At 41.7% G+C, this 22,526-nt stretch overlaps 1 protein-coding gene and 1 long non-coding RNA gene across 9 annotated transcripts in view; one reads left to right on the forward strand and one right to left on the reverse strand.

Annotated features, from left to right (window-relative positions):
• LOC142289747 (uncharacterized) overlaps positions 1–22,526 on the forward strand; it is a 265,036-nt gene that overhangs the window by 31,444 nt on the left and 211,066 nt on the right. For both annotated transcript variants that reach the window (XR_012750145.1, XR_012750147.1), the window contains exon 2: positions 7,879–7,946. This is a non-coding gene — a long non-coding RNA (uncharacterized LOC142289747). The remainder of the gene's footprint in view (positions 1–7,878; positions 7,947–22,526) is intronic.
• The window catches only part of LEMD1 (LEM domain containing 1), a 199,196-nt gene continuing 177,410 nt past the window's right edge, over positions 741–22,526 (reverse strand). For 4 of the 7 annotated variants that reach the window (XM_075333672.1, XM_075333668.1, XM_075333674.1 and 1 more), the window contains exons 4-8: positions 21,829–21,923; positions 17,783–17,866; positions 13,599–13,679; positions 8,972–9,033; positions 741–2,515 (exon numbers count right to left, since the gene is read on the reverse strand). In XM_075333672.1, coding sequence (XP_075189787.1) covers positions 2,248–2,515; positions 8,972–9,033; positions 13,599–13,679; positions 17,783–17,866; positions 21,829–21,923 — 590 coding nt within the window. In that variant the 3' untranslated portion in view covers positions 741–2,247. Of the gene's footprint in view, positions 2,516–8,971; positions 9,034–13,598; positions 13,683–17,782; positions 17,867–21,828; positions 21,924–22,526 lie in introns of all 7 variants that reach the window. The other 3 variants (XM_075333670.1, XM_075333669.1, XM_075333671.1) reach the window with 3 other exon arrangements.

Below are 22,526 nucleotides of genomic sequence, written 5' to 3' on the forward strand. Positions count from 1 at the left end.
TTTCGACATGACCCCACCGACATCGCACCTACGATGTCGTAGTGTGCAAAGTACCCCTTAGGCTTTGGTTCCAATTGCGTTTTGCACAGACGAATGTAATCTGACAAAATATCGTTTTTCACTCGCATCAGTGTAAAACTATATGGCACTGTCCATCTGCACTTATTTTTTCACGCCATGTCGGCATGAGAAAAGAATCGCAGCATGCTGCATTTGACAACGACTGAGCTTACACCCCCATAAAAGTCTACGGGTGCATGGTAAACATCGCACTGAACTCGCATGTAATCCAAGCGCAGTGCGATCTATGCATAGACAGTTGAGCCTACAATGTACAGACTGCAGTCAGGTCATGAGCGTGGTGATGTTTTTTCCTGTCCACTATAATCAGGCAAGGGGGGGGCTTGTTTCTATCATCCATCTAGCTATATTTCTATTAGTATTTTTTTCCTTTGAGAAATGTACATATAAATCAGATGCAATACAGATGAATGGTCCATGAGCTGTCAGATTTTATTTTTTTCTCGCATCAATAGACTTGCATTGGCGAGTCTCGTCCAATATATACAGCCATACGCAGCATACTGTGACTTTTTCCTCAAACTTGCAGATGAGCACTGCCTCAGTGAATAACACTGGTATAAAGTGCAATGCGATTGTTTTTTATCGCTTGCACTAGACAGATCTATACCCAGATGTGAGAACAAAATTATTCCCGCTTGCAAATAAAACCAAGAGGCGGCAAAATAATCTCAAGCTTTATTTTAACAGTGACAGAAATAACTTAACAGAGACAAGACAATGAAAAGCCAAAACTTCTGGGGAGAGTAAAAACCCAGCGGCTAAAAACAGTGCACAACAATCCAAATTAGCAGCAAAAACACAGATCCTCAAAAATAAACTTTGTGAAAACATCTACTGCTTTGTTACCTCTGTAGTTGTGTTCGGTTACATAACATGTAATGCCGTGCAGAAACATTAAACGCTAAATGGGTCAAGGATTCGTGGAACAGTACAGGACTGGAACAAAATCATGTTAACTCCATCACAAAGGTAAGAGAATGTGGAGGACATTATTAAATGAGAGGCAACAGATCTTGTGCTTTTATATAACAAACTGTACACGGCTATGTTCACACAGTGCTTTTTTTCTGGCAGGCATTAAAGAAATGGTTTACAAAAAGCAGGTTTTTCAGCATTTTTGCTTTTTTTTGGTGCACAATATATGGGTCATTAATTTACAATGTTTAAAGTTATTTTATTCACCAAAAATTCATATTGTGAACATAGCCCAAGATTGAGGATTACAGTTTTATCAGTCGTGAAATAATTTTTTCATTTTTAGCAGTAGATTACAAATGTTCTTTTTTTTGTGTGTGAACTATTGTTCCTATGAGTAACTATTTTAAAGGAAGAGACATAAAAGCAACACTTTGCTTTTCAGATATGACTAGTGTGAATACCTTTCTTGGCTCAATAGTATCAAGAATTGGGCTCCAAAACTGCCCTTCTAAAGGGAATCTGTCACCAGGCTTTTGCTAGCCCATCTGAAAGAGTCATAACATAAGGGCAGAGACCCCGATTCTAATGCTGTGTCACTTACTGGGCTGCTTGTTGTCATTTTGATAAAATCACTTATCTGAACATTGAGCACTGTGTAACCCCACCCTCACCAATGATTGGCAGCATTCTGCACATGTACAGTGTACTCAGAAATCAGTGTACACAGATAGGCAACTTCCTGAGTACTGTACACGGGAAGAAAGCTGCCAATCAGTGGTGGTGAGTTTATACAGAGCTCTTAAATATGGAGGACTATACAGCAGCAGGTTACTAATCATCTAGTAATATTCTCCTGCTGATAAAACAGTGATTTTATCCATACTACAGCAAGACTATTAAGTGACACCTCACTGGAATCAGGATCTCTGCCCCTACATCATGCTGTTCAGTTAATGTGGCAAAAACCTGGTGACAGATTCCCTTTATGGTGAAGCCATTACTATATTGCAGCAATCCAAAACATTTATAGTGCCCTTACTGTAAAAATTGTTCAGTGACCTTCATAAGAAAGGTCGGTGTATAGGGCATTGACCAAACTTTTCAACCACAGGTAAAAATATGAGACCAATTTATATGAAACATTATACAAAATGAACAAAACAAGTATTGAACATTAGGTACCACTCCAAAATCTTCTCCATCTTCTCGCCTGGAAGAACATACTGATCTTGTAAAGATTTAACACTAAGGTTGCTGCACTTCAGCAAGGTCTTCGGTCACTGTGTTGAAAGGGTTTTCTGGACTGCTCTCCATTGTGATATAGACAAGGGCTACGAAGGCGACTAGAAGAAAAATAACAATCTGGAGACGTACAGACACCAGGCGTTTGGGTTTTCCCTCGGTTACTGTCTCTTTATTCTGCTCCAGCATCCTGGCTCTAGCGACGATATCATCATATCGGAATTGGATGGGTCGACCGGCAGCCCCCTTTATCGGCTTCCTTCGCGTCGCACTGTAGATGCATTGAATTATAGGGGAATGTTAAAATAGAAAAAGCATAGAACATAGAAATATACTGATCATTAAATAATTGCTTGGATCAGAAGGACTTCCAAACCAAAATAGCCCACTAATTGAACACGTGTAGCTTGCCTCATTTGCCATTTAACTCCTTCCCAACATGGCTAATTTCCTTTTTTTTGTTTCTGCTTTTTCTACCACTACTTCCCAGAGCCATATTTTTAATTTTTCTGTCCAGAAGTATGAGCGTTCTTTTGTGGGACTAGTTGTATATTTTAAAGGACACCATTAAAGTTATTGGAAAAACAATTCCAAGTGCAGTCAAATACCAAAAAAAAACAGACACAAAAAAACCCAACACATCTGACATTGTTTTTTGGTCATTGTCTTTATAGTGTATATAAAATACCAAAAAACAAAAACAAAAAAACAAAAAACAACAGTCTCCTTCAATGAGGCTTTGTAATTACCGGCACAGAGGTGTGCAACAGACACCCGGCTATAACAGCAACCCATCGGCGCCTTGCAATGGCCTCACTGGGGAACAGGTAGGCGCATAGAATGATGTACCCACATGCTGCTGCACAGTTAATATCGCTGTCAGAGACTAATTTGTTAAATACTGCTATCAAACAGTGGCGGCTCTGCTCCACCAATGACTTTTTGTCTGTCCCACTGCTCCCACGGCAGCTCTTTGTTCTTCCCGAACCGGCCGCTCATTAGGCTTATACATATTCACTGCTTCTCCCGACCACTGCTGACTGCGATTGGTTGCAGTCAGACAGCCATCACTCAGCGTGGGGGTGCATATATGTCTGCAACCAATCACAGATGCCATCATACAGTAAAATAAATGAGTAATTAAATTAAAAAAAAAAAAAAAAAACACGCCATGCGATCCCCTCAGCTTTGATATCCAGCCAAGATAAAGCCAAAAAGCTGGGGTCTGGTATTCTCAGACTGGGGAGGCCTATGGTTATTAGACTGCCCCCCAGCCTAAACATATTAGCCTGCAGCCGCCCGGAATTGCCGCATCCATTAGATGTGACAGTCCCGGCACTTTACAGACTCTTCCCGATTGCCCTGGTGCGGTGGCAGTCGAGGAAATGAGAAGTTAACAGCAAGCCCATAGCTGCCACTAAGTCCTAGATTACTGACAGGGGGTGTCTCAGACGCCTGCCATCTTTAATCTGTAAGTGAAAGTAAGTAAACACAAACACCCCAAAAATCCTTTATTTGAAATTAAAGAACAAGCACCGTCTTTCACCGCTTTATTAACACCCCCCATACACCCCTCCAGATCAGACGTAATCCACACAAGATTCCACGACGTTTCCACCACTGCTGCATCTGACAATCACAGCGAGTGGCCATAGAGCATGACTGCCCGCTGTGAGGTCACTCACTCAGGTAAGTCCTACACCTGCGGCTCACTTCCGTCGTGGCCAGATTTGCGATCACAGGTGTTGGACTCCAGCTGTGACAGAAAATCACCACAGTGACTGAAGTGAGCCGCGCGATCAGCGCAATATCACTCAGATTAGTCAGCCACAGGGTGTCAGAATGAACTGGGGTGAACTCTCACCGCATCACCCGGCACGGCCTGACGCTATCCGACACGAGCGTGCAGCTGCACAGAAATACATGCAGCCGACCCGCTCCTCTCAGGAGAGTGTGTGGCTCTGCCGGGTGATGCGGTGAGAGTCCCTCGCAAGTGTGACTCCGGCCTTAGTCGCAGCCACAGGGTGTCAGAAAAAACTCGGGTGAACCTCTGATAAAAAATTCCATTGCAGCTAATTTGAATAGTTACAATATACCAAACATAACGGAAATTAAACAACAAGCTCATATTACACCACAGATTTGAAAGGAAACATGCTATATCTAATCATTAATTCGGCTCTTACCATAAAAGATGCGGAGTTTGGTTTAACAATTTAACAGATATTGTAGGACTATTGAATCCCAAATAGGGCGACATCTACTACTCTGACAACCTTATTAAATACATAGATTTCATAAAAAAAGACACTCTACTCTAAAGATCAAAAAAAACAAAACAAAAAACCTCTGGTCTCACTTACCCAACCCTTTCCCTCCTTCATTCTTTCACTCTTAGAATCTTTTTTTATTAAGGTTAAGCCTTCCTTTACCACTTACCCTTCCATTCTTTTTCTTGATCCTTCCAAGTTTGCCCCCAATAAAGTTCTTCTTCCCTAATCTACCCTCCACAAGCTCTCCTTCCTTACCCCATAAAAATAGTAAATTGTAAATGTACCATATTTTTCGGACTATAAGACGCACTTTTTCCTCCCCCCAAATGTTAGGGGTAAGTGGGGGGTGCGTCTTATAGTCTGAATGTAGGGAATGGCTGCGGTTAATGATGGTGCTGCGGTGGAGCGGGTCATCGGCGGCACGAGCAGGCTGTAGCAGCGCCTACCGTGACCACGTGGGCCCGCTCATTTTATATGCATGCATCCTCCTGCCCATCATCTCTAAGCGCTGAAGCCGGCGCTGACAGGTGGGCGGGATGATGAGCGGGGGATGCGTGCATAATTAACAGTCTGTCCGCGTGATCACTCCTAGCAACTACAGCCTGAGTGATCATGCGTGGCTATATTCACATACGGTATACTCACCGGTCGTTCCCTACAGCATTGCGATGACCTACTGTCTGCCGGCCCGCTGATGTGTGTGGAGAGCGGTGCGCACAGCGATGTCATCACTGTGCGCACCGTTCTCCACACACATCAGCGGTCAGACAGACAGGAGGACATCGAGATGCTGCAGGGAACAGTGACCGTCTCCACACAGGTCAGCGACACTGCTGCTGACACAGACAGGAAGACAAGCGATACTGCTGGAGTGAGGAAAGGGGAGTATAAACGTTTAGTTTTTTCTGTGCCACAGGATGCAGGCCATATACCAGGATGGGGGTATATAGCAGGATGAGGGACATATATACAAGGATGGGGGATCATATACAAGGCAGGAGGATCAATACCAGGCTGGGGTACCTTGGTAGAGAATTTGGGGACATTACCCCCATAACAGTGTCAGCAGCAGATCCTCGCCCCATAAGTGTGTCATGACCACATTTTTTGTTTAAAATTTTATTTTCCTACTTTCCTCCTCTAAAACCAGGGTGAGTCTTGTAGTCCGGTGCGTCTTATAGTCCGAAAAATACGATATGTATACTTCTTCATAATGTATTTAAACAAATTTATAAATGAAATTCATTATGTAATATATGTTTAAATTTTAAGTACAAAAAAAATTATTGAAACTCAGGTAAACCTCTGACATCACAGCTGTGCGCCCCGCACTACCGCATATGTCACGGTGGTGAAGTCATGGGTTCATCCGAATTCATTCTGACACCCTGTGGCTGCGACTAATCTGAGTGATGTTGCGCGGCTCACTTCATTCACTCTGGTAATTTGCGGTCACAGGTGGAGGACTCCAGCTGTGGCTAACCTGAGTGACATCACCACTTATAGTGTGACTCACTTCAGTTGCAGCGTGCAGCTCACAGCCCGCCATCATGTTCTATGGCTGCTCGCTGTGAGTGTTACACATAGCAGTGCTGGAAAAGTCATGGGACCTTGTGTGGATTACTTCGGACCTGGAAGGGTGTTTAGGGGGTTAATAAAGTGGTGAAAGAGGGTGCTCTTTTGTCTTATTTCAAATAAAGGATTTTTGGGGTGTTTGTGTTTATTTACTTTCATTTACAGATAAGTGATGAGGGGGGTGTCTCAGACACCTGCCATCACTGATCTAAAACTTAGTTGGAGCTATTGGCTGCTATTAACTCCTTATTACCCCGAATGTCAGAGCACCAGAGCAATGGGAAGAGCAGGATCTAGCGGCAGAATTGGGGCATCTAATGGATGCGCCACTTCTCTGGCGGCTATGGCCTGCTATTGTTAGGCAGGAAAGGGCCAAATAATCATGGCTCTTCCAACCATAATATCATCAGCCCCCAGTTGTCTGCTGCATCTTGGCTGGTTTTAGAAAAATGGGGGGAATTCCACGTCATATTTTTTTTAAAATAAATCAAATAAACATAGAAAAAAAAAAAAAAAAAAAAAAAAAAAAGCGTGGGATCCCCTCAAGTTTTCATGACCAGCTTAGGTAAAGCAGACAGCTGAGGGTTGCAGCCCGCAGCTGCTGTTCCTGTGTTGGATATGAAAAATGGGGGGGACCCCACGTCATTTTTGTTTTTTTTTTTTAACAAAAAATAATTAAAAAAAAAAAAAAAAAAACAGCCGGCCAATCTAGCTATCCCTCCATCTATAGAGCTATTCTGTTATTTCTTTCTATTCTATATGTTCTATTTTTTTCTATCTATTCTATCAATTATCCTATCAAATTTTGTTTCTCCTTTAAAGACACATTAACAAAACGAACCAAAACATGGTAAAAATGCATGTTTTTTTATGCATTTTTGCGGCCAGAGGTGCGTTTTTCGCTGGAGAAACAAAACTGCAGTGTGCGCACATACCCTTATAGGCATATTCTGGCTGTGTCACAGCAAATATCTGCCGGGTATGAAGAGAGTTCACCCAGTAAGCCGCCTCCATACACCCACCCCCTACTTGCGTCGAACATGTACGGCAGAGGTCAGTAAGGAGTTGATCCAGTAGCTCTTTTATGTCTGACTGTATGTTGCCACATCAATAGAGGAAAATTCATTTGTACGGTAATAAAAGCCTAGGATACAATCAGGTAAAGGGCTATTAAATATATACAGCTATAAACAGTGCTTGAATCCAAAAGCAAACAGTGGCACTATTTTGGAAATCTACCACAGTTTTCGGCTATGTGCCCACGGGAGCTCGTACCTGCAGATGTATCCGCAGGTACGAGCGCATGTTTCCCGCAGCTGCCCGCCGGCGTCCGCAGCTATTTTGAGCTGCGAGATTACAGCAGAATAGCTGCGGGAAACATGCGGACATTTCATGCGAATTACCTGCGGACGTCCCGGCCTCTACCTCCATAGCGGAGGGCCGGAACATCCGCAGGTAAATCCGCAGGAATAATTGACATGCAATTATACCTGCGGATGCCGACATCTGCAGCATGTTCGGCGGCCGCACTTTCCGCAGCGTGGACACGGCACTCCCCATGTCCCATAGGATAATGTGGGGAGTGACAGTACATGCTAAAACCTGCGGATTTATCTGGAAAATCCAGATAAATCCGCAGGTTTTCCGCGGACAAATCCGCAAATACAAGCCCCCGTGGGCACATAACCTTAGAGCAGCAGATTCTCAGCTTAGAGCTCGAAAAGCATAGAAAATTGTAGAAACCACTTTTTCTGTGTAAACATAACCTTCTCCCTCCTTGTTACAGGATTTATTCTGGATACAAAGGGCTGTGTCATCAGAAAGTTCCCTACTGTGGAATCACGTTTTAAAAAGGTAAAACACTACGAATCTTTGCCAACTTTCTCATTTTCATGTATCAGAAATCAGAATATTTTTTTTTTCTTAAATCTTGAAACCTTGCCATAAATAATAAATCTTTCACCTCTTATAATTAACTGATAACCTGTGCTGTAGAGAGCACTTTTCAGCAATCACATTATCACCACAGCCATAAATACAATAACAACAGGTAAGAACTTTTTATTGAAAACACTAATATGTCCTTACTCCATAATGACCTCTGCATAGGTCACACATCATACCCAAGACAAAAAAAGCCTCACTTTCATAATATTAAAAGAAAAAAAAAAAAAGAAAAAAAAAATTCCATTGTAAATATCTGTAACATACGTTGACAGGCTGCAGTTGTCAAATTCACAGTCCTGCTCAATTTACGCTGCAGGTTTTTGTCCAAAAAGTTTCTAAAAAGCCAATGCTGGTACTCTACTATACAGTGGAGCATCTAATCTGTATGAAGGCGTGAAAATGAAGATGGTAGAATGATTTACCAGGATAAGTATTGGAAGAGCAGTAGAGAAGCCTTATAAAAGTAAAATATATAACTAAACGCACCAAAAGATCCATTTATACAGTTGCCTGTTACTGGGTCAATAGTACAAGACCGACAACGATCAGCATCTGCTTAATGTGGCCACTAACGAGAGCTATAGACGAATTAAATGCCCACGGCAGACAAGGATACCAGTACAGTATAGTGTATCCTATTGGCTATTACATAGCCAGACAATTTATCCCACTGAAGAGACAAAACTGTCTTTAAAACCACAGAAGCCAATTCATCTCAACACAGCCACCCGGAGTAGAAAAAAAAAAATCAATACCGAAGACAAAAAAAAGAACAAACACCATTGTTTTAAATGATTATTATTTGTAGCACAGTGATCTTTTTTCTGTCCTCCTCTTCCCAACTGTGCAAGACACCTTGACTTTACCTTCATTATTTACTACCAATTTATCTCTATTAGGTCCAAAGCTGTAAAACATGAAACGCGAATTACCTCATTCCTAGGGCAGACTGGGACAGCAGATCAGAAAAGTCGTCAGGAGAGGCGTCATCCTGCTGTGGATACAAAAGGCATAAATAATTAAACCACTGAACAGCAAGAACAAGGCATTCGATTTTAGAGACAAAAGCAGTAAATAACAATGGCCCATGACAATTCCGCATAACAAAGTACACGATGGGCGCATTAAACCCAACTAATGGCAAAAGGTGTTGTGCGCCGCTTTGTACAAAACAGTGCGTTAGTTGTCAACTCGCAACAAAATGACCCATGTGACCAGACCTAGAATCACCCCATCACCGAGAACGGACAGCCAGCCGGGTAATAGATCTACCGTGCATGCTACAGTGAGGACAATATACAGTACAGTTCCGGAGAAAAACACAAAAAAGGTGAAACTTTTTTTCCTGAACAATCAAATTGAAATGCCCATTATCAGTGCAAAGTGAGAAGCAGGTGCCCACAGCCACCGGAACAGGAGAGGTTACTGCCTGGAGTCTGCTCGGCTTCGTGAACACGCAGGCCTTGGGGGTGTTTGCTGGAGATCTGTAGGTCATTGTGTTCTTGTCTGCAGTGACTTTATCCTGACAAATACAAACCTTATTAGGAGGGTTTTATTTTTTAATACTGCATCTGCTTATAAAGCTAGAAACATTTGTGAGCCTGTGATGTGTTATGTGGTAGAGCCTGACTTTGATTTCCTAAAATTCTCCTAACATTACAAAGTATCTCGATCCAATTACAACTAGATGAAAAAATAAAATTGTATGACATCTACAAAAAAAAAAAATGAAGAACAATTGAAGTGTTACTGTGTAAGTAGTAAGAAAATATAATTTATATTTATATATTTTTATTTATTTATTTAATATATAAATATATATATATATATATATATATATATATATATATATATATATATATATATATATATATATATATATATATATATATATATATATATATATATATATATATATTTATATATTTTTTTTTTTTTTCTCTGATGAGTCTAATTTTCAGCTTTGCCCAACACCTGGTCGTACAATGATTAGACAGACACTTTGAGAGGATTACAAGCCACAGTGTCTTGTACCCACTGTGAAATTTGGTGCAGGATCAGTCATGATCTGAGGATGCTGCAGCAAGGCTGGAATTGGGCAGATTAAACTCGTATGAATCAAGCCACATACAAGGGTATCCTGGAAAAAAACAGTTGCTTCCTTCTGCTCAGGCAGTATTCCACAACTCTGAGTATTGGTTTTTCCAGCAGGACGATGCGTCATGCCACACAGCTAGGTCAATCAAAGTGTGGATGAAGGACCACCACATCAAAACCCTGTCATGGCGAGCCCAATCTCCAGACCTGAACCTCATTGAAAACCTTTGGAATGTAATCAAGAGGAAGATGGATAGTCACAAGCCATCAAACAAAGAACTGCTTCTTTGGCATAAGGTCACCCAAAAGCAGTGTGAAAGACTGGTGGAAAGCATGCAAAGATGCATGAAAGCTGTGATTAAAAATCACGGTTATTGCACAAAACATTGGTTTCTGAACTCTTCCTGAGTTAAAACATTAGCATTATTGTTTCTAAATGATTATGAACTTGTTTTCTTCGCATTATTTGCGGTCTGAAAGTAATGCACTTTTTTGTTATTTTGACCATTTCTCATTTTCAGAAAATATACAAAATTTTTTGCTTGGAAATTCGGAGACATGTAGTTAGTAGTTTATAGAATAAAAGAACAATTTACATTTTACTCAAAAATATACCTATGAAGAGAAAAAAATCAGAAAAACTGACAATTTTACAGTGGTCTCAATTTTTGCCAGAGCTGTATATATAGCATTTTATAGAATAAAAAAAAAATAATATCAGTAGAAAATGGCCTCACTCACCCAAACACTGGCCAATTGCAGTGATACCAGAACCAATACAATTTTTTTTTTTTGTTATAGTAGTTAAAATAAATAAAACCTACTCTGAACTTTATTAAAAAAGAAAATAAATTGTTTTTTGCGTCATTTTCTGAGAGCCGTAACTTTCATTTTTCGATTTATGGAGCTTATTCAGGATGCGCCATGACCGAAAAAACCCAAATCAGACAAAACTAACACGATTTGATCCCGTTTTCGCTTAACGTTAAATCGTAAAGAGGGTTAATTAATCTTATAAATTGGATAATTCACACTTTTACGGGCTCGACACCACTAAAATATATTTCTTTAGTTTTAAACTGGGAAATAATAAGGATGAATCATACATTTTACTTTATATTTTTAGTCTTTATAGGGGACTTGAACTTGCAAGTGTGGCATAGTATTGCGGTGTCTAGGGAAAAGGGATGGTAGCCTATGGCAGGAGTATGAAGATGGCAAGCTCCTGGCGACCTTACCAAACCATCGGCATCCTATGAAATGTCATGCTACTAGGATCGAGTCACATTAATCTAATGTGTATAGCCCCCTTAACCCCTTCAGCCCCGGGGCACTTTCCGTTTTTGCGTTTTTGTTTTTTGCTCCCCTTCTTCCGAGAGCCGTAACTTTTTTATTTTTCCGTCAATCTTGCCATATGAGGGCTTGATTTTTGCGGGACAAGTTGTACTTTTAAATGAAACCATAAGTTTTACCATATGGTGTACTGGAAAGCAGCAAAAAAATTCCAAGTGTGGAAAAATTGCAAAAAAAGTGTGATGGCACAATAGTTTTTGGGATGTTTTATTCACGGTGTTCACTATATGGTAAAACTGATGTGTGGGTATGATACCTGAGGTCGGTGCGAGTTTGTAGACACCAAACATGTATAGGTTTACTTGTATCTAAGGGGTTAAAAAAAATTCACAAGTTTGTCCAATAAAAGTGGCGCACGTTTTGCGCCATTTTCCAAAACACGTAGCGTTCTTATTTTTTGGGATCTATGGCTCAGTGACTGCTTATTTTTTGCGTCTCGAGCTGATGTTTCTAATGGTAGCATTTTTGCGCAGATGCTACGTTTTGATCGCCTGTTATTGCATTTTGCGTAAAACTTGCGGCGACCAAAAAACGTAATTTTGGCGTTTGGAATTTTTTTGCCACTACGCCGTTTACCAATCAGATTAATTGATTTTATATTTTGATAGATCGGGCATTTCTGAACGCGGCGATACCAAATATGTGTATATTTATTTATTTTTTAACCCTTTAATTTTCAATGGGGGGAAAGGGGGGTGATTTGAACTTTTAGGTTTTTTGTTTTTTTTTTAATTTTTTAAAACTTTTTTTACTTTTTTTATTTTATTTTACTAGTCCCCCCTAGGGGGCTATAGCGATCAGCAATCCGATTGCTGATCGCTATCTGCTGATCACAGCTATACCGCTGTAATCAGCAGATTCAGTCACTTTCTTTCTTCCTCTGCTCCGTGCCGAGGAAGAATGAAAGTGAAACTTCTTAGCACCAGGCGTCATCACATGACCCTGTGCTACGATGGCAACCACCGAACGTCACGTGATCACTCACGTGACGTCCGGAGGGGGCGGCGGTAAGAAAAAAAGATGGCCGCGCGCATATAGATCTCGCTGCCAGACTTTGGCAGCGAGATCTAAGGGGTTAATGTTCCGGGTGGAATGCGATTCCACTCGGAACATGTAGGCACACATGTCAGCTGTTGAAAACAGCTGATATGTGTGCCGATCCACGCCGCCTGCCCGCGGCAGGGGGCGGGGATTACCGGGACACGATCCATGACGGAAAGATCCGTCCATGGTCGTGAAGGGGTTAAAGGGGCTATTCTGACAACCCTTTCTGAATTGCTATATTCCGCTTTATAAAATAACAGCCTTTACTGCACTCTGATGCCATTCCTGGATGCACAGACTCTCCTGGGTCTCGCATGACATTATGTCATGTGAGTCCTGCAGCCAATCAATGGCCACTTCACTCTCACTACATTCACAGAGTCAGAATAGCAGCACCTCTCACTTCTTCCAAGTGCCAGTTTCATCCTAAGAAAGTGAGAGTGAAGCAGCTGCTGATTGGCTGCAGCACTCCTGTGACATCATGTGTACCTCAGGAAAGCAAAGCCATCATCACTGGAACAGCGCCAGAGGCAACAATAATCTTTTATAAAAAGTGAATTTAGCAACTGAGAAGGGGTCTGCCCGAGTAGTGGACAAGTCCTTTAAGGCCCATAGCTTTTTAACACTAGATGTCCCAGAAATGTCAAGCTCCCCCTTGAAGTCCCGAAAGAGGGTCAAATGACCCTTAGTCCAAACTGAATAGAACTAACTAGAAACTAAATGGCTAAACTCAATGGAAAGCAACAACCTCCTGTGGTGTGACAGTAATGGCCTTAATTACAGAACAAAAGACGGTGATTATAGGATGTTAGCTAAAATCCTTCAGGTCATTCGACCCGTCTCTGGGTTCCAAAAGGTAGAAATGTTAAATGACCCCTCTCTGGGACTTCTAGTGTTAAGTAGGCATGAGATAAATATTTACAAGTGTATATGCCAGCATTTACATAGTGTAATTTATTTTTTTTTTCACTTTTTGGATATACTGCCACATTGCACACATGACCAATTGACAAGAAAAGCTCTTTTAAGTTCTTGGTAATAGTCTGGCTGTAGACACATTATTACCTGGCTTTTGGAAGTCAAGTTCTTGTTTTCCTTTCCATTTCTGTAACCGGTTGTCTGACTAAATGACGGCTTTCTCTCCATCTGCTAGGACACATGGTAGCAGAATTAAAATATGCTAACATGTTCTAACCAAAATAAAACATTACCGTCAGTGACTATACCCAAGAAAGCTTTGTAATATACAACAAAGATGCAGAATTACAAACAGATCCATCACTACATAGGAAGAAGAATTACTCTTCCTATGTAGTGACGGATCTGTTAGTAATTCTGCATCTATGTTGTATATTACAAAGCTTTCTTGGGTATAGTCACTGACAGGAGATGATTAATTATAATTAATCATCTCCTCTGCACATCGATTTCTAAATCATGTGTGTGTGCGCGCAAGCAGGATGTTAAAGTGACAAGAAATGACTACAGAACCTTCATAAAATAGTGACTGCTCCCTGCACCACCCCATTGACTGAAAGCATGCGGCTGCAGGGAAGATAAGTTAATTTTCTCCCTGTGGCTGCTTTTCCAGGAAACTTTTCAGACATTTAAACACAATTTACCTCCGGATTACCACTGCCTGCAGATAAATAAGTTTCTGGAAATGGCAGGTTTCCCTTAAACACGTTTTATCCTAAAGATAATCTATCAGTTTTTGATCAGTTTATGTTTGGCAATACCTTTAAAGCATATTGCTAATCCCTGCCTAACTGTCCCTGTATACACTAGCATAGCTAAAGAGATCTTTAGAAAAAGTATTTCTAAAGATCTTATATCGTATGCTAATGAGCGAGGGGACTAGTCCCCTGGGTGTTAGTTCCCCTGGCTAGTCAGCTCAATTAGCATGTTAGTATACCCCTGTGGGCATGCTATCATGCTAATTAATGCGCAGCGTCACAGGATGATCTCACTGACCTCTCTGCTGCTATCGCCGCATGACAGTGAATTTTGGCTCAGTGCACATGATCCCGGAGTTTGGGTCATGCGCACTATGAAGACGTGTGTACACCTCCTGGCTTCAAACTGAAGTAGTGCACATGACCCAATCTCTAGGGTCATGCGCACTGAGCCGAAATCCAGTGTCGGGTGGTGATGGCAGCGGAGAGGTGAGTGAGATAATCCTGCCGCTGCGTATTCACATGTTAGTACATCCCTGTGGGCGTGCTAACATGCTAATGGAGCAAACTAGCCAGGGGAACTAACTCCTAGGGGACTAGTCCCCTCGCTCATTAGCATACGATAGAAGACCTTTAGAAATACTTTTTCTAAAGATCTCTTTATTTATGCTAGTGTATACAGGGACGGTTAGGAAGGGATTAGCAATATGCACCCAGAACTGCTCGTGGTTATGGGGGCATATTACACCTGACAGGTTCCCTTTAATCATGTCACAAAGTCTAAGCAGGAATTTACACTGGTCAACTGGCTGCTGTTACATAATCGCAGATTGAGGGTCAGTTAATAGCCCATTAGGCAGCCTTCCTGCACTTCCACGTGCACAGAATGAGCGTTCTGTGAGTTTATATCATTTTTACGTTTACCAAGGACAATGTGTCACCATGATTAGTTTTAAGCTAGTGATGAATGAAGCTTTTTGCATATTTGTCAGATGATCGGCGGCATGTTTCGTTCCAATTAATGCACATTCACAATTATCGGCAAGTGTAAAAGCTTAAGTAAATAGGTCTTTCCTTGCATTTCAAGAAGCTGCACTATTTGAGAAGGTGCTGATGGCTTGGGCCTTAAAGGGTTATTAATAATAATAATAATAATAATAATAATAATATAAATATTATTATTATATTAATACATTATTATTCATTTATATAGCGTTAATTCCACAGTGCTTTACATACACTGGTTAAGAAGGGCTTTGAACCCAGCTTTTTTTGTATTTATTGTGAATTCATTGAAGACGATCTGTCATTAATGAGGATCATTCTATTTCATCAGCAATAATAAATTAATTAAAATTACTAAAAAGGTTGCCACCTTCTAACAATGCCGGAATTCCTACAATTTTCAATTTCTGTACATGTGGCAGAAACAATATTTCTGAAACATCTGCAGCGAAAAAGCCAATTACAGACTGACATATGCCCCAGAAAAGAAAAAAAAAATCTTCCAAGATGTATGTAAAGACTTTTGAGGGAACATTCTGTACTAACCTGGAAGATAAAGTAAATCACTTTACGTACTAGGGATTGGATAGTGAGCTACGGTATTATTGCCTTTAGCAGCCGAAGTATTCTATAGTGAGCAGCAGATCTTAGGATATCTTATATCACATAACCTTTGAATTATTTCTTCCTGCTCGGGTGTCAGATTGCAGTTTTATAATCCAATATATGCTTTTAGCACAGAACTATGCAATATTCCTATAAAAAGTATCTCAGGTATCAGCAGATTTTTGCTACCCTGCCAGAGCAACACGATATAGGGTCAGAGACTCTGATTCCAGTGACGCGTCACTTACTGGGTGCTTCAAGGGGTGGTTCACCCATATTGTTTATTGTCTAGTTCGATATTATATTGAGAAACAATGTTTCTCTCAAATACCTTGTGTTGGCAATCGTGCCTGTGAGAGGCGCTATTGCAGACCACAGGTCCTGCTCCAGTGATGTACCCGTCAAATGCTGCACACGTCACATCCGTGCAGCCGGCTGCATTCTACCTCACACTGAGTTGTGGGCGGTGTTTCACTGCTGTCACAGCCCATCTGCTCCCCCCTCCCTCCTCCCTCACAGCACAGCGCGTCTTCTGCTCCCCCCTCCCTCCTCCCTCCTCTCAGAACGCTGCAAGCAAGAGACGCGCTGTGCTGTGAGGGAAGAGGGAGGAGGAGCAGGGAGCAGATGGGCTCAGAATGTAGCCGGCTGCACGGATGTGACGTGTGCAGCACTTGATGGGTACGTCACTGGACGGGGAACAGCGGTCTGCAATAGCGCCTCTCACAGGCACTATTGCCAACACAAGGTATTTCAGAGAAACATTGTTTCTCAATATAATATCAAACTAGACAATAAAAAAAATATGGGTGAACCACCCCTTTCAGTTTTGATTAAATCTCTTATCTGCTACAGATCTAGCAGTTCTCTGAATTCTGAGCTCAATATAACCCCGCCCACATTACTGATTGGCAGTACACTGTGCGTAGGCAGAAGTTGCCAGTTAGTGGAGAGGATTTGGTGGTACAACATGACAGCAGGTTCACTAGTCCTTCAGTAATGTCCTGCTGATGATTTTATCAAAACTACAGAAATCAGCTCAGTAAGTGACATTGCTGGATTCAGGGCCTTTGTACATTATCCTGCTCTCAGATTAGGTGGTAAAAACCTGGTGATCGAGTCCCATTAAAGGGAACCTGTCACCAGGTTTTTCCCTTATAAGCTGGGCCACCACCAGTGGGCTCTTATATACAGCATTCTAGAATACTGTATGTAAGAGCACAGGATGATCTGTATAATGTAAAAACACCTTTATAAAATACTCACCTAGTGGGCGGTCCAGTCCGATGGGTGTTGCTGCTCTCGGTCCAGCGCCTCCTCCATCTTGTGAGATCCCGGTCCTTCTGCCCAGCCCCGTGTACATGACATCATTCACATAGAGGCCTCCATTGCGTATTTTGATCTACCCTGCTGAGGGCAAACCAAAGTACTCTAGTGCGCATCCGTGGGCAGTCTTTGACTTTTCCTTGCGCATTACAATACTTTGCTCTGCGCTCAGCCAGGCAGATGAACGTGAGCGCGCAGGAGCGCAATGGAGACCTCTGAGTGAATGATGCGTCATGTACACTGGGCTGGGCAGGAGGACGGCGATCCCACAAGATGGAGGAGGCGCCGGACCGGACTGCCCCTTAGGTGAGTGTATTAAAAGGCGTTATGTACATTATACAGAGCAGCCTTAACTCTTATATACAGCATTCTAGAATGTTCTATATAAGGGATCACTGATGGCCGCAACTCATAAGGGAAAAACCTGGTGACAGGTTCCCTTTAATGTGATTTTACTGTAGACAGAATTATTATAGTACATCCTAACAGGGAACATTTTTTTTTTCGGTAAGTAAAGCATTGTGAGGCTGTGAATGGTTACTGAGGAGATACAGCTTTAGGAGCAGAGGTGTTTTATAACGTCTACCTAAAATCTATGAATAGATGTTCTGTCATCCAGGTCTAAAGGGCTATACTTTCCTGCTTTAACATTTTTGTAACGTTGAAATCAACTCCGAGTGTTGCAAGGTTCTTATTAAATTCAGCTGCAAGACAAGCCGGGATCTGAAAGAGCAAAAAAAAGAAAAAAAAACAAAAAAAACAAAAAAAGTTTTCATCCTGTCTTCCTAATAACCAGCACCCAGGACCCTAAGCCAATGAAGAAAAAGCCTCCAAAGTATATAAAGAGAAGGAAAAATTGGGGAAGGTTTAGCAAAACTTGTGCAAAGAAAATTGAAGGTGCTCACACCAGTCATTTTAAGAGGTCAAATTGAAGAATAAATGCAGATCGGGCACATGAAATAAAAAACATCAACTTCACCCAGTGACTAAGTGCTCGGTGAGGAATTAGAAAGAATTACATGGGTATAGGGGCCTGCAGGAGGAAGATTGGCTGGGCGGCTTGGTAAAGAGGATCGTCGAGAAGATGAAACATTATTGTCTGTTAAAACCTAAAAAATAATTTGTATACAAAGGATTACAAATTACCAAATGCAAAACAAGGTCTATTTCGCAAAATACAGCTCGACTGGTTTCAGCTAGAAGAATACCTATGTAGAAATGTGCAAAGCTCTAAATCAATTAAAAAAGAAAAAAAAAAACATTTTGGATAATTCTAAACAGAGGACCTCTGATGATCTCATTAAACTCAATGAACTTACCTGCATTTCTTGGCACATAAAACAGATTTGGTGCTGAAATTTTTTACACCATATTCCTGCACCCAATACATCATGCGGTTTTGATGAGTTTTTTTTGCCAGGTGGTGTAGATTGGGTGCATGAATGTAGTGCAAATTTGGTGATGAAATTTTGACATCTCTTGGCCCAAAACCGCAAATAAAATGGTATAAAATATGGTATGAAATTTTCAGCACCAAATCTACATCTCTTGGCAACCCTCCCAACCCCCTGTGGTTTTCTTCCAGGGGATGCAGGTCTCATCTGAGGTGAATTCACTGACTTTACTTAAGTCACCTGAGGTCAGGATACCTGCGATCACAGGTGGAGGACTGTAGGAATGTCCAGCTGTGACTGCAAATAACCGGAGTGACGTCACCGCTGATCACGACTCAGTCATTCTCTGTCTGCACTCACAGCGAGAAGTTATGCTCTATGACCGCTTGCTTTGACTCACATGTAGTAGAACTGAATCGTAGTGGGACATCGTGTGTATTACGTCAGACCTGCAGGGGTGTTCTGTTGTTAAGAGTGGTGAAAGAGGGCGTTTTTTTAATTTTATTCCAAATAAAAGGATTTTTTCTGTTTGTGTGGTTATTTGCTTTCACTTACAAATTAGTGATGGGGGTGTTGCATAGACACTGGGGGTGTAGCAAAAACTTAATAGTAGCCCACAGCAGCCACTAACCCCATTACACAGACTGACACCGCACTAGGAGAATCAGGGATAGCTGGGTAAAGTGCTAGGCTTGTCGCATCTAATAAATGCGACAATTTTGGGGCGGCTGCACGTTGCTATTTTTTAGGCTGCGTAGGTGCGGTCCAATTAGCATGGACCTCCCCAGTCTGAGAATACCAGTCCCCAGCTGTCGGGTTTTATCTTGGCTGGGTATCAAAATTGAGGGGAGGTGGGGACCGCACGTCTTTTTTTTTAAATTATAAAAAATATAAAAATAAATATGCATGTGGTTCTTCTTATTTTGATACACAGCCAAGATAACAGCACGGCTGGGGGCTGCATCCTGTAGCCATGTGCTTTATCTGTGATGGGTATCAGAATATGAGCGGACCCTACGCCAAATATTTTTATTTCTGTTTACTGTATGATACTGACACTCATACACCACCTGAGAGTGGTCGCAGTCAGACAGACACTGTCACACAGCCAGGGGTCGCTTCTGACAGCCACCAATCACAGACGCCAGGACGGCCTGTGGGCAGGGAAAGCAGTGCATATGACCTTAATGCGCCCGCTTCATTCTTATTTTCTTTATTTTTAATTTTTTATTTCTCGAGTGCTGGATCCGGACCAACCACCCAGAATCCCAGGCCCGGCACCAGGGTACCTTTGAAACCACGTAGTTCCGGACTTTTACAGTCCGGGTCCACTCATCACTATCCTCTATACCGTGCTGTCCACAGATCAGTCCGAATGTACAAATGTGACAGGTTCCCTTAAACATAAGCGACAGCTTTTTTTACGTTGCTGTACAAGTAAAATGACAACTTCTTACAAAACTCGCTTGTAACAGGGTTGGTGCCTCAAGATTGCAGAATGGCTGACAAGGTACCGATATTTAAGAAAGGTAAGAGGGTGGATCCAGGCAACTACCGTCCAGTAAGCCTGACATCAGTAGTATGCAAAGTTTTGAGGGCATTTTAAGAGATGACGTTTCAAAAGCAGGGACTAGGGTAAACTATATGCAAATGAGTAAGGAATTGGCTAAAAGATAGGAAACAAAGAGCAGTTATAAATGGTACAGTCTCAACACGGGCTATAGTCAGCAGTGGGGTGCCGCAGGGATGTGTGCTAGGAGACTTTTTTAATCTCTTTATTAAGGACCTTGTGGACAAGATGGAGTGTAAACTATCAGTCTTTGCTGACAACACCAAACCATGTAGAATATAAAAACTGACCTTGATAGTACAATATTAGAAAATCTGCATAAGATGTCGGAATGGGCCGCTACCTCGCAAATTAAATTTAATGTTGATAAATGTAAAGTAATACACCTAGGACAGCGTAATCCTATAACTGCGTATACATTAAGGCTATGTGCCCACGGGAGCTTGTTTGTGCGGATTTTGTCACGGAAAACCTGTGGATTTTTCTGGATTTTCCAGATAAATCCGCAGGTTTTAGCATGTACAGTCACTCCCCATGTTATCCTATGGGACATGGGGAGTGCTGTGTCCACGCTGCGGAAAGTGCGGCTGCTGAACATGCTGCGGATGTCCGCATCCGCAGGTATAATTGCATGTCAATTATTCATGCGAAAATTACCTGCGGATGTCTTGGCCCTCCGCTATGGAGATAGAGGCTGGGACGTCCGCAGTTAAGCCGCATGAATGTCCGCATGTTTCCCGCAGCTATTCCGCTGTAATCTTGCAGCTAAAAATAGCTGAGGACGCCGGCGGGCAGCTGCAGGAAACATGCGCTCGTACCTGCGGATACATCCGCAGGTACGAGCGCCCGTGGGCACATAGCCTAAATGTCTGTATACCTCGGGACTAAAGAACAGGAGAAGGACTTAGATATTCTGGTTACAAGTAAGCTGAGCAGCAGCTCTCAATGTCAGGCAGCAGCTGTAAAAGGGAAACAAGATTTTAGGTTGTATAAAGAGGGATGAGATCCCGTGATCCCAACGTATTGTTACCCCTCTATAAATCTCTTGTAGGGCCACATCTGGAATATGGGATCCAGTTTGGCTCTCCAGATTATAAAAAGGACATTCAGAAGTTAGGGTAAATTCAAAGGCGGGCAACTAAATTATTGGACGAAATTAGGAGGCTTCCCATATGATGAGACGTTGGAAAAGTTGGATTTGTTTATCTTCAAAAAAAAAAAAGAAGGAGATCTCATTTATATGTATAAATACATGTGTGGTCAATATAAAGGACTGGCACATGACTTATTCCTTCCAAAGACAGTACTAAGGACCAGGGGGCACTCACTGCGAGTGGAAGAAAAGCGATTCCGACAGCTAAATAGGAAAGGGTTCTTTACAGTTAGAGCAGTCAGACTGTGGAATGCCCTACCACAAGAGGTAGTAATGGCAGATATTATAACAGCTTTTAAAAAAGGGCTGGATGATTTCCTCACTACACACAACATTGTTGGTTATCAATGATTTAATGACAAAATATATAATAGGTGGAGGAAGGTTCAACTAGATGGACATAGGGCTTTTCAACCTATATAACCATGATGCGGTCACAGAACTTGTTTTCTAAGTTACTCTAAGTTGCTCAAAATCTAAAACAATTCTGTAAATACAAAAGCACTAAATTAAAAATGCCAAGGACAGGGTTTGTGTTCCACAAATCAGCACATTCAGACAAACTTACATTTTTTTGGCTGTAGTTGTCGTGACCGAGTGTTTTATCCCCTCCATCTCCATTCAGCTCGCACCTCATATCCGACAGATTCTTCACCTGGACACCTTCAGCAACAATATACAGAACTTAATAAGCAATGGTATTAAAAATATTTCCCCCAATAAACCAAACATTACCAACTCATAGAAGTGATTTGCACTAATCAAGAGTCACGTCTACACTGATTGCAACTCTGTTTCCAAATAGGCTGACATGACATAACTGCTGTGGATGATCCAGAAAAAGGGTGAACAGCCTTCATAATTTGTTGAAAACTCCCTATGTCTTTCTTAAGTAAAAATGCAACTTAGAAAGGGCTACTCCCATGACAGAAAGTAACAGCATAGTTATTTCTAGATTAATGGCACTGTGGCTCAGTGGTTAGTACTACAGTCTTGCAGCGCTGGGGTCCTGGGTTCAAATCCCACCAAGGACACCATCTGCAAGGAGTTTGTATGTTCTCCCCGTGTTTGCGTGGGTTTCCTCTGGGTTCTCTGGTTTCCTCCCACACTCCAAAGACATGCAGATAGGGAATTTAGATTGTGAGCCCCAATGGGGACAGTGTTCCTGATATATGTAAAGCGCTGTGGAATATGTTAGCGCTATATAAAAGAAGGGAATTTTGTTTACTTACCATAAATTCCTTTTCTTCTAGCTCCTATTGGGAG

Source organism: Anomaloglossus baeobatrachus, chromosome 2 (assembly GCF_048569485.1).
Source record: "Anomaloglossus baeobatrachus isolate aAnoBae1 chromosome 2, aAnoBae1.hap1, whole genome shotgun sequence".
NCBI lineage: Eukaryota > Metazoa > Chordata > Amphibia > Anura > Aromobatidae > Anomaloglossus > Anomaloglossus baeobatrachus.